The sequence below is a fragment of the Aedes albopictus genome, chromosome 1 (assembly GCF_035046485.1).
Source record: "Aedes albopictus strain Foshan chromosome 1, AalbF5, whole genome shotgun sequence".
Taxonomy (NCBI): Eukaryota; Metazoa; Arthropoda; class Insecta; order Diptera; family Culicidae; genus Aedes; species Aedes albopictus.
In genome coordinates, this window is record NC_085136.1 from 255,733,281 (window position 1) to 255,745,749 (window position 12,469).

Consider the following 12,469-nt stretch of genomic DNA (forward strand, 5'->3'; position numbering starts at 1 on the left):
TTCTCGGGTAGAAAATCGGATTGCGGCTGTAGAGTTGCTCTATGCTGCGTGGGTGGTGGTGGCATAGGATAATGAGCTACTTCACTTTCCACAAAGCTCACGGTGTTGCAGCTAACTGCCACTAGGAGGTTTTCTTCTACATGGATAGAAACTTCTGGCACTTGGATTAGGAACAATTTATGAGCACTTTATTTCTTGGGAGTTCAGTTTAGACTAATTTATTAAATTAAAACTATTCAAGCAGGAAGCTTTCATGGCTACTACTACAAGCTTATTCAAACCTAACTCTATTAGTTACTAGTACTACTACAGTAGTCTAGTCTATTTTGCGGTACTAGATTATGAGCGGTTTCGGCGCGAGCCTATAGAAATATACTGAGAACTAGTTGAGAACAAACACAGTTTCTTCAGAGATAATTACATAAAATCCCTGAAAAAAAATCCCGAGGAGCTTCAGAATTTAGGACACATAAAACACCCTGGAAAAATTTTAGAGAACTTCTGAATGAGCTTAAAAAAATTGATTTTTTAAGAGTCTTTGAAAGAATTCCTGGAAGAACAGGTGAATCCTCTGCAGGTATTTATAGAAGGGTTTCTTGAAAAATTCTTTGGAATTTTTTTATAAATTGTTGAGAGAATCTTTGGAGAAATTTCTAAAGCGTTGGAGCTGATCCATCCTAGGGCTAAAAATATGTATAATAAAGTTATAATTACAATTCTAAAGCATCAACGACAAAATATATGCAATAACAACGTCACAACATCGACTCCGATCTCTACCTCGTAGTTAGTAAGATTCGAGCTCGGTTATCAACCGTGTACTATAAGAACCGGCGATCGATGCGTTTCAAGATTCAGCGTTTTTCATCAGACGGTGCGGCAGCTGACTATCACCAGAAGCTGGACAAGCGGATAAGTGAAATCAACGAGAGCGATAATCCCAACACTCTGCGGGAGTCTATCCACGGACCGATGAATACGGCAGCGCGGGAGTTGATAGGCACTGTCCAAAGACGACTTAGGAACTTAGGGCAGAGGTTTATTGTTTGCCCGACGTTTCGACACTGGAGTTTTGTGTCATCTTCAGGAGTAACTAATTGTTCGTTTTTGGTCTTATGTTTCGTCTAACTATAACTGTCTGATTGTTTTGTTGTTGGTACATGACAAATTTCCGGGGAATTCCTGGAGGAATTTCTGGAAAACTCCTGGAGGAATTAACAAGGAATTTTTGAGGATTTTCGAGAACTTCGCTATACACTAAGGTCTTTTTTTACACGGGGGATACGTCCCGTGTAAAAAAAAAACCGTGTAAAAAAAAACCGTGTTAATTCGCGAATCCGTGCAAAAAAAAACCGTGTTAATTCGCGAATCCGTGTAAAAAAAAACCGTGTTAATTCGCGAAACCGTGTAAAAAAATACCGTGCTAATTCGGGAATCCGTGTAAAAAAAACTGAGGGAAATCTGAAAATATTTGAAATGTCCTCACCTTCAGATGTTTTAGAGAGTAATAAGAAAAGGGGGGGGGGGGGGGGGGGTAGTAGTAAGGGTTGAATCTAGGGGTTAGTGGGGAAGGGGACAAGGGATGGGCTATGGGGAGCAGAGTGCATACTGTTTCCAAGAAAGATCGTAGAGGATATTTTGATAAGGACTGTCTAGACGGACGAAACGAAGGATCAAGGAGACTGTCAACACTCTACAGGTCCACGGAGCTAGGTGGTGTAGAGAAAGATGTTCCAGGACACTCAGGAACTTTCGCGAGTAAAGGCTTTGATATCTACGAGCGTAATCGATTGATTGTTGTTACATCGCTGATACTGTTCTACATCCTACAGGTATACGGAGCATTGTTCTGTAAATAAATCATTTTCAAACATGACCTCCAATTTTGATCTCCAAGAACTTCCGCGAGTAAAGGCCAGAAGATCCACAAACATAGCCAATAATTTCTTGCTACATGCGTTGTAACATCCCAAAGGTCCATTGAGCGTTGTACTGAAGAGTATTCATTTCTAAAGACATACTAGGTCTTCCTTGAACTTCCGCGAGTTAAGGCCTTAAGATCTACAAGCGTACTCAATGAATTGTTGTTACATTTCTAATACGTTGTTACATGCTACAGGTCCAAGAACAATTTTTCTGTAAGGAACTAATTGTCATAGATGTTCTAGGTCCCCCAAGAACTTCCACGAGTAAAGTCCTGAAGATCTACAAGCGTTGTCAATGGTTTGTTGTCACATTACTGATACAGTGTAGCGTCCTACAGGTCCAGGGAGCATAGTTGTGTAGAGAAATAATTTCCACAGATGATCTAGGACCTCCAAGAACTTCCGCGAGTAAAGGCCTTAAGATCTACAAGCGTTATCAATGGTTTGTTGCCACATTACTGATATAGTGTAGCGTCCTACAGGTCCAGGGAGCATAGTTCTGTAGAGAAATAATTTCCACAGATGATCTAGGACCTCCAAGAACTTCCGCGAGTGAAGGCCTTAAGATCTACAAGCGTAATCAATGGATTGTTGTTACATTTCTAATACGTTGTAACATGCTACAAGTCCATGAACCATTTTTCTGTATAGAAATAATTTCCACAGATGTTCTAGGTCCTCCAAGAACTTCCACGAGTAAAGACCTGAACATCTACGAGCGTTATTAATGGTTTGTTGTCACAATACTAATACATTGTAGCGTCCTACAGGTCCAGGGAGCCTAGTTCTGTAGAGAAATAATTTCCAATGATAATCTAGGACCTCCAAGAACTTCCGCGAGTAAAGGCCTTAAGATCTACAAACGTTATCAATGGTGTGTTGCCACATTACTGTTACAGTGTAGCGTCCTACAGGTCCAGGGAGCATAGTTCTGTAGAGAAATAAATTCCATAGATAATCTAGAAGCTCCAAGAACTTCCGCGAGTAAAGGCCTTAAGATCTACAAGCGTAATCAATGGATTGTTGTTACATTTCTTATACGTTGTAACATGCTACAGGTCCATGAACCATTTTTCTGTATAGAAATAATTTCCACAGATGTTCTAGGTCCTCCAAGAACTTCCATGAGTAAAAACCTAAGATTTATAAGCGCAATCAATACAAGTTCCCAAGAACTTCCGCGAGTTTAGACCTGAAGATCTACAAGCGTTATCAATGGTTTGTTGTCACATTACTGATTAAGTATAGCGTCCTAAAGGTCCAGGGAGCATAGTTCTGTTGAGAAATAATTGCCAAACATCTTCTAGGTACTCCAAGAACTTCCATGAGCCGCAAGAGTACTTGGAAGACATAAAGCATTCTTGGAAATCAAGACTCTACAGAACTGTCTTCCATGGACCTGTAGGATGTTGCACCGCATCAGTAATGCAACAGAAGGCCATTGATAATGCTTATTGATCTTAAGGCCTTAACTCGTGAAAGATCTTGGATTAACTAGAAAATCTTTGAAAATAACTTCTCTATAGAACCGTGATCCATAAATCTGTATAACATCATATAAGTAATGTAAAAGCAATTGATTAATTACGCTAGTAGATTCAGGCCTTTACTTGCGGAAGTTCTGGATGACCTAGAACACGTTAACGGAATCTTGCGCCAAGGACCTGTAGTAGACGTGTGCGCCGAAGCAATTTTCACCGGCGGCGGCGTGTATAGTAATTCGAGGCAGCGGGGGCGCACGCCGTTCGTCCTATACGGCGGCGGCGGCGGCGTAATCGGCGTGACAAAAATTTTAAATTATTTTTTTTGTGAAGAGCAAATTCTAGTCATTAAAAAACGTCAATACAGAACAATTTCTTTCTTGTATATAAATTACAATTTTCATCTATTTTGTGTAAACGGTTTAAACGTATGTCAATCAGAGGTTTCAATAAAAACTATCCTCATAAGAACTATGCTATAAATTTCAGATAGTACCCTTGAGGACGTTTACCAGGAAATTTATAAAGGATTCCTCTAGATAGAAATTCACAACGTCGCACGTCTCGTCTAAGGATATTCTTTAATAAAACTCATTTTAGACCAGTATAGTCATGGTAAAATTCGAAATGTTTGTAGATCTTAAGGCCACTACTCGCGGAAATTCTTGGATGCCCTAAGATATCCTTGAAAATTACTTATCTTCAGAACTATGCTCCATGGAGCTGTAGGATGTTACACCGTATCAGTAATTTTACAAAAATCCATTTACTACGGTTGTAGATCTTAAGGCCACTACTCGCGAAAGTTCTTGGATGCCCTAAGATATCCTTGAAAATAACTTCTCTTCAGAACTATGCTCCATGGAGCTGTAGGATGTTACACCGTATCAGTAATTTTACAAAAATCCATTTACTACGGTTGTAGATCTTGAATTCTTTATTCGCGGAAATTGCTTGGATGACCTAGAGCATATTTGGGGAGTTTTTTTTCTACAGAATTATGCTCCATGGATCTGTAGGATATTATACCGCATCAATAATATAGCAAAAATAATTGATTACGCTCGTAGATTTTCAGGCCTGTATTCTCGGAAGTTCTTGGAGGTCCTAGAATATCTTTGAAAACTACGTCTCTACAGAACTATACTCTAAGGACCTGTAGAATGTTGCACCGTATTAGTAATATGACTACAATCCATCGATTACGCTTGTAGATCTTAAGGTCTTTATTCGCGGAAGTTCTTGGATGCCCTAGAATATCCTTGAAAACAACATCTCTTCAGAACTATGCTGCATAGACATGTAGGATGTTACACCGTATCAGTAATGTAACTGCAATCCATAGATTACGCTTGTAGATCTTAAGGCCACTACTCGCGGAAGTTCTTAGATGCCCTAAGATATCCTTGGAAATGATTGTGCGATATTTGCCAGAAAACCGTTCGCCAGAAAACCATTCGCCAGAATGACAAACGCCAGAAAAGCATTTGCCAGAATGTACCATTTGCCAGAATACTATTTGCCCGAAAGTACCATTTGCCAGAATGTACCAATCCCCAGAATTTAATATTAAAAGAACAGCAGATGATTAAAAGAAGGAAAAAACTATGCTGGAATTATTAGAATTAATTTCCTCAAGAACAAACTTTTTATAGCATTTGATCAAGTGATATTCGGCCAAATGGTAATGGCTTTCGGGCAATGACAGTCAGGCTAAGGGGCTGTCCATAAACCACGTGGTCATGAGGGGGGGGTTCGGCCAATGACCATTTTGTATGGACAAATAAAAAATTTTGTATGGACTAATGACCACGCGGGGGGGGGGGGGTTGAAAAGTCCCAAAAAAAATGACCACGTGGTTTATGGACAGCCCCTAATGGTATAGGTGAAACCGTCACTTGAGTTATTATTTCTGTGTATTTTACTCGTTGCTTCCGAAAAGTTTTTGTTTACGATATTCGATTGACTTAAGTGTGTGATCAACAATTCCGGGTAATTTTGCTGTTTGACACAAAAATTATTATTTAAAGAGATCATGTTATTGTTATTGTCAAGAATAAGCTTAAAAAATTACTTTCAATTGAAAGCAGGGAATCTTTGAAAAATATAAGTAAAGCCATTAATTCCATATCAGTAAAAGCTGGGAAGAACATCTCATGTGTTGAAGAAAGGAAAATCTTTGATGAGTATGGGTCAAATTCCGTCAAAATAATATTTGATCAATTGGATCCACATCATGATCAATTTCTCCACAAGACAAATTTGTGGAAATGTACTAATTGAAAAAATAAGCTGTTGTGCGCAATAAAATATTTGAATAACATAAAAGATTTAATGTATTGTGAAGTTTGAAAGGTTTGATTCCACATAATTTTTTTGCTTCAGAGTGATTCGCCCTTCTTCAAACAATAGGCTTTTCTTTAAAAGTTACTCTAAAATCATTTCTTGTTTGCTCTTACATCAGTTCCGATAATTTATTTAACTTTGGCATATAAATCTGAACAAAAATAAAATTTTACATTTTTACAATCGTTATTGTGGGCTAATCGATCCCAAACTAATAAAGAACAAGATTTATTTTTCAATTAAATTTTTTAAAATTATCATTAGATTGGGAACACTTCTGGATTGAGAACTATGGACAATTTCTGGGAAATGGTACTTTCTGGGAAATGGTTCTTTCTGGCAAACGGTTTTCTGGGAAATGGTATTTTCTGGCAAATGTCTTTCTGGCAAATGTCTTTCTGGCCAATGGCATTCTGGCGAATGGTTTTCTGGCAAATATCGCACAATCCTTGGAAATAACTTCTCTTCAGAACTATGCTCCATGGACCTGTAGGATGTTACACCGTATCAGTAATTTAACAAAAATCCATTCATTACGGTTGTAGATCTTGAATTCTTTATTCGTGGAAATTCTTGGATGACCTAGAGCATATTTGGGAAGTTTCTTTTCCACAGAACTATGCTCCATGGATCAGTAGGATATTACACCGCATAGCAAAAATAATTGATTACGCTCGTAGATTTTCAGGCCTGTATTCTCGGAAGTTCTTGGAGGTCCTAGAATATCTTTGAAAACTACGTCTCTACAGAACTATACTCTAAGGACCTGTAGAATGTTGCACCGTATTAGTAATATGACTACAATCCATCGATTACGCTTGTAGATCTTAAGGTCTTTATTCGCGGAAGTTCTTGGATGCCCAAGAATATCCTTGAAAACAACATCTCTTCAGAACTGTGCTGCATAGACATGTAGGATGTTACACCGTATCAGTAATGTAACTGCAATCCATAGATTACGCCTGTAGATCTTAAAGCCACTACTCGCGGAAGTTCTTGGATGCCCTAAGATATCCTTGAAAATAACTTCTCTTCAGAACTATACTCCATGGACCTGTAGGATGTTACATCGTATCAGTAATTTAACAAAAACCCATTTTTTTGCGGTTGTAGATCTTGAATTCTTTATTCGTGGAAATTCTTGGATGACCTAGAGCATATTTGGGAAGTTTCTTTTCCACAGAACTATGCTCCATGGATCTGTAGGATATTATACCGCATCGATAATATAGCAAAAATAATTGATTACGCTCGTAGATTTTCAGGCCTGAACTTTCGGAAGTTCTTGGAGGTCCTAGAATATCTTTGAAAACTACGTCTCTACAGAACTATGCTCTAAGGACCTGAAAGATGTTGCACCGTATTAGTAATGTGACTACAGTCCAACGATTACGCTTGTAGATCTTAAGCTATTTATTCGCGGAAGTTCTTGGATGCCCTAGAATATCCTTGAAAACAACATCTCTTCAGAACTATGCTGCATGGACATGTAGGATGTTACACCGTATCAGTAATGTAACTAAAATCCATCGATTACGCTTGTAGATCTTAAGGCCACTACTCGCGGAAGTTCTTAGATGCCCTAAGATATCCTTGGAAATAACTTCTCTTCAGAACTATGCTCCATGGACCTGTAGGATGTTACACCCCATCAATAATATAGCAAAAATTAATTGATAACGCTCGTAGATTTTCAGGCCTGAACTCTCGGAAGTTCTTGGAGGTCCTAGAATATCTTTAAAAACTACGTCTCTACAGAACTAGACTCTAAAGACCTGTATGATGTTGCACCGTATCAGTAATGTAACTAATTACGCTTGTAGATCTGAAGGCCTTTATTCGCGGAAGTTCTTGGATGCCCTAGAATATCCTTGAAAACAATATCTCTTCAGAACTATGCTCCATGGACATGTAGGATGTTACACCGTATCAGTAATGTGACTACAATCCATCGATTACGCTTGTAGATCTTAAGGTCTTTATTCGCGAAAGTTCTTAGATGCCCTAGAATATCCTTGAAAACAACATCTCTTCAGAACTATGCTGCATGGACCTGTAGGGTGTTACACCGCATCAATAATATAGAAAGAATTAATTGATTACGCTCGTAGATTTTCAGGCCTGAACTCTCGGGAGTTCTAGGAGGTCCTAGAATATCTTTGAAAACTACGTCTCTACAGAACTTTGCTCTGAGGACCTTTAGGATGTTGCACCGTATCAGTAATGTGACTACAACCCATCCATTACGCTTATAGATCTTAAGGCCTTTATTCGCGGAAGTTCTTGGATGCCCTAGAATATCCTTGAATAAAATTACTTCTCTTCAGAACTATGCTCCATGGACCTGTAGGACGCTGAACCATACTCCAAAAATCACCTTTAGGAAACCCCCCATTTAACCCCTGCTAGCCCCCCATATATTAACCCTCCCCCCTCCTTCAAGAAACAGACCCCCCACACATCCCTTTCCTGCAGACCTCTTACATCATCATCCGCCTGCACCTCATACCACTTTTCAACTCCCTTGCAACCCTTTCCCATAAATCCCATTTCTTCCTTATAGTAAAAGTTCCCTTCTAGACACTTAGCGCGAGAAAGTTGAAAAAACCGTGTTAATTCGCGAATCCGTGTAAAAAAAAAACCGTGTTAATTCGCGAAACCGTGTAAAAAAAGCCGTGTAAAAAAAAACCGTGTAAAAAAAAACCGTGTAAAAAAAGACCTTAGTGTATTTTCGAGAATTTCCTTAAAAAAATCCAAGAACTTCCTGGAGGTATCTTCGAAAAACTCTTGGAGGAATTCCCATGGCAATCGTGGAGGAATTCTATGGAAACTTCTGGAGGAAATCCTTAGGAACTCTAAAAGGAAATCCTAGGGGAAACTCCTGGAGGAATTCCTCAGCGTAGAGCTACCCGTCCAATCAGTAGCTTCAATTTGCTTCTACAATCATCAGCTTTCTACGAACTCCAGAATCTACATCTCATGAAGATCACTAACTTTCTTCGTGATTTTTAGATGTACACATGCTTCTGAACTCCACAAATCATCAAGAAGCACCATCAGCATATTTCGTAAAGTAAGTCCAAAGTCTTCCAAAACTCCCTCATTGCCAAAAGTCCGTTGAGAACTGCCAAGCCTAACTGGTGTGGTTCCGGTAGCTGACATTGATTTGTTGCCGTTCCGTTCGGGTCAATCATCAGAGCCTGCCGCTCCCGAGATGAACTAGCCTAGGGCTAAAAATCTCGTTAATACAGATAAAAAAAATCAGCGCCTGCTCCGCCGAGGCTACCATCGTCGACTTTTATGCTTTTCACTGACGTACCTTGCTAATCTGATGTTAACAAGGTAAACAAGAAAAGTTTGTCATAACGTTTATGGCAACCATGACTTCGTCATGATATTATGACTTGTAGTCATGATATCATTTCAGGTTTATTTCATGATTTTATGACGTTTTCGTCATGCTTTCGGTAACGGATTTTTTCCCGTGTATTGGACCATGGAAACACGTTGATCGTTTATCAAAACCGAATAATAATATTTGAGCCGGAAATGATCAAGCAATCCGATCGGAATTAAGGATGTCCGATTGCCGTAATTTACAAAATTGACGTTCGGACAGTCTTTCCTTCGATTTATTAATCATTTTCGGAAAAAAGTGCTTTGAGGGTCCATATGACGAGTAGAGTGCCTTTTTCTCAAAACCTAATTTAATCGGTAAGTAATTTCTGTGGCTTGGGTGCAAAAACGGTTCGCAAAATCATTGGTCGTAACGACTGTTAATTATACCTTCTAGCAGAACTGAAACTAATACTCATCCATTATGGGCATCAGCTCCGAATTGCGCTCATTTCGCCCGAAATTCGTTTCAGAATGTGCCGAACAAAAACGTCATGAACCCACTTCTATGAGGGTCGATTTCAATTAAAGTACCTATACTATTCAAAAGGCAATTGGCACAGACAGACGTAGGTACCCTGCTTCTGAGGAGCGGACCTTCGCCGCCAATATGGCACGCAGCAATTGATGAAATTTTTGGCAACGGTCAATTTCAATGAAATCACTTCCCAAACCGGTGGTGGTGAAGGAAAGGATTAATTGAATTGTCCAAAAATCGTCGAAAAACTGAGAGCCCCTCAGCCGCAGTTGGCGACGACGATGGGTGTGCTCCGCGGCGGAATGAAGCACGTGTTCAAGCTGGAGACCTTCGATCATGATCGCGAATTGATGGGTGGATCGTTCGTTGCCGTTGCAGTCGCGTCGCCGCAGATGATTGAGCCCAAATTTTCGGAAGGTAGCAATAAGTAAGTACCCTACCGCGTTGTTGTTTTGCGAAATCGTCTCTCGATCGGTTGCTTCCCTTGAGGGTCGGACGCCCGTCGTCCGTCGTTGTCATGATGGGATGTGGGTGAGTCTCCGATGGTTGTCGGTATGCAAAGCGAGACAGTTAATGGGACGGTGATGAAACGATGGTGATCCGATGAAGGACACTCCGGTGGTGAATTGGATGATTGGAGTACGGGGATAATGCTGTGGCAAGATGAGGTTGATGAACCGGCTTCTATGCGTTACTCTGTTCAATGTGAGTGGAAGTCGCTGGAGAGCGATCTTATTCGGTTACTGATTCGATGTACTTTGATGTTGTGAAGAACCATCTCGCAAGTGAAGTGACTTTATCAAGGTTTTCACAATGTATTGCAATTTGAAAATGCCCAAAGTCCATAGGTAGTCACAGACCATGAACCAATTGGACTGTGAGAGGTTATCTGCTGTTCCAGTATAGTCGGCTGTAAAAGAGAACGTTGCAATAGTAGGTAATCATTTTCCTTTTTTTCATGAAGTAATAGTCCTGATAGGGAAGAATCTGATAATGTATAGTGCTTTATGAGAGTTTTTAAAGACTACAGCTTTCGATATTCTGCAACGGATCTTACTAGGTTCGCTCGGTGTTCTCATCAACTGAACTATTACAATAGAATAATCCAACCCAACATCAACTTGTATCTAGGTGTTCTGCATATAGTTACATACTATCATGCTAATTTCGGAACATGCTGGGTAGTCTAAAAACTACCGCTTCTGATTCGTATGTAGAAGGCCCTGATTTCCTTCATTTAAGGGCAAACGTCTTGAAATCCCGCTTCAACAGTGCATCAGAACTTCAAACGCACAAATCTCAAGAAGCAAGCTTCACACAACAGTGCGTTTCGTTATTCTGTTCTTGCTCACTCATAACAAGCTTAAAATACGAAGATCAGGTGCACTGGTTTTGTTTACGAAGAGATTTGTGCCCTCGAAATCGTGAGTAGATGCCAAAGTCGACCATTTTTTGATTCTAACATGTTTGTCCTTAATACCTTTCTCGCTCTTTCCTACATATACAACTAAGCATGTTCATTGTTCATCGCCTACAAATCGGCAACCCGAAAGCGGTGCTACATCAACGTGTATACACTCTACTAAGGTGCAACGTGTATTTATACACTCTACTAAGGTGGCGCAGATCAGCGCTTTAGTGTGCGTGCAATCCATGTCAAGTTGAGGAATGTCACGAACACACATGCATTGCTTTGATTGCCTACGTCACTATTTTTGTTTATGTTTTGAATGCCCTTCGGTTCAAATGGAAAGCGCGAAGTAACCCGCGGAAAAGACGCGAATTTTTCGGTTTTTAGTGGAAGTTTCGTCGGTTCAAGCTAAATTAAACGAAAATGCCGCGGTGTGCAGTAAATGTGTGTGCTATTTCAGCAGAACAAGCCAAAAACCGCGAAGTATACATCAGCTTTCATACGTTCCCGAAAGATCCCCAGAGGCGAGCAAAATGGGTGAAGTTGTGTGGGCTTGTCCGGGATCCCGGAACGGTTCTGTACGTGTGCTCCCAGCATTTCGCCCCGGATGCATTCGTGACAAACGCTACAGTGAAGAAAACCCTCATGAGCACTGGTCGGAACATTCTGACAAAAGATGGTAAGACAAACTCATTTCTTTATTTATTTATTATTCTGAAAATGCTTACTGATTTTTTTTATTTTAGCGGTTCCAACAATTCGTTCCCCTGAACCGAGTGACGATGAAGTCAGTACAAGAAGCCGACGTTATCAGGCCAAAGAGCGGAAGGAGATTGTAGCCAATCTGCTAACAAGCTACCAGGGCAATGAAGGCGAAAAATCAAAGCAGGCTGGAATTGAAGAAAGATCGGATCAGGAACCCTGGTACAGTGCGATTCCGTTTTTGGCATGCTCCTCTTTTGGCATGCTCCGTTTTTGGCATACCCCGATTTTGGCAACAAACGGTTCCGTTTTTGGCAACAGTTTTGGATTCACTTGAAAAAAGGGCAAATTTAATATAAATAAGCTATTTTTGATACTGAACAGTTCTTATTTGAACAATTAACGGTCAATAATTTCTCTAGACGCTTATGTGAAGTTCACAATTTGAAATTTAGGGGAATTTTCTCTTCAAATGTTTACTGAATGGTGGCTACAACGAATAGTTGTAGCATGTTGTTTACAATTGCATCAAACAATATTCTAAGGGTTTACCCTATACGTCTCACTAGACATTTCTGTTACATATAACATTTTATTGCTGAAAATAGCCTTAAATCATCCACCACCGTAGTTTTCTCTCCAAATAACGAGTCAGCATTTCTGTCTTGACATATTTGTTCTGAACTATATCAAGATATTACTGACTAATGATGACGTCGGAATAGGACAG

The 12,469-nt window shown here is 39.9% G+C and overlaps 1 protein-coding gene across 1 annotated transcript; it reads left to right on the forward strand.

Moving 5' to 3' along the window:
• Positions 1–11,233: 11,233 nt before the first annotated feature.
• On the forward strand, positions 11,234–12,138 carry LOC109428301 (THAP domain-containing protein 5-like). The gene is made up of 2 exons (XM_019704028.3): positions 11,234–11,716; positions 11,784–12,138. The coding sequence occupies exons 1-2, from the start codon at positions 11,461–11,463 to the stop codon at positions 12,074–12,076; spliced, it is 549 nt and encodes a 182-aa protein (XP_019559573.3). The 5' UTR covers positions 11,234–11,460; the 3' UTR covers positions 12,077–12,138.
• The last annotated feature ends 331 nt before the right edge of the window (positions 12,139–12,469 follow it).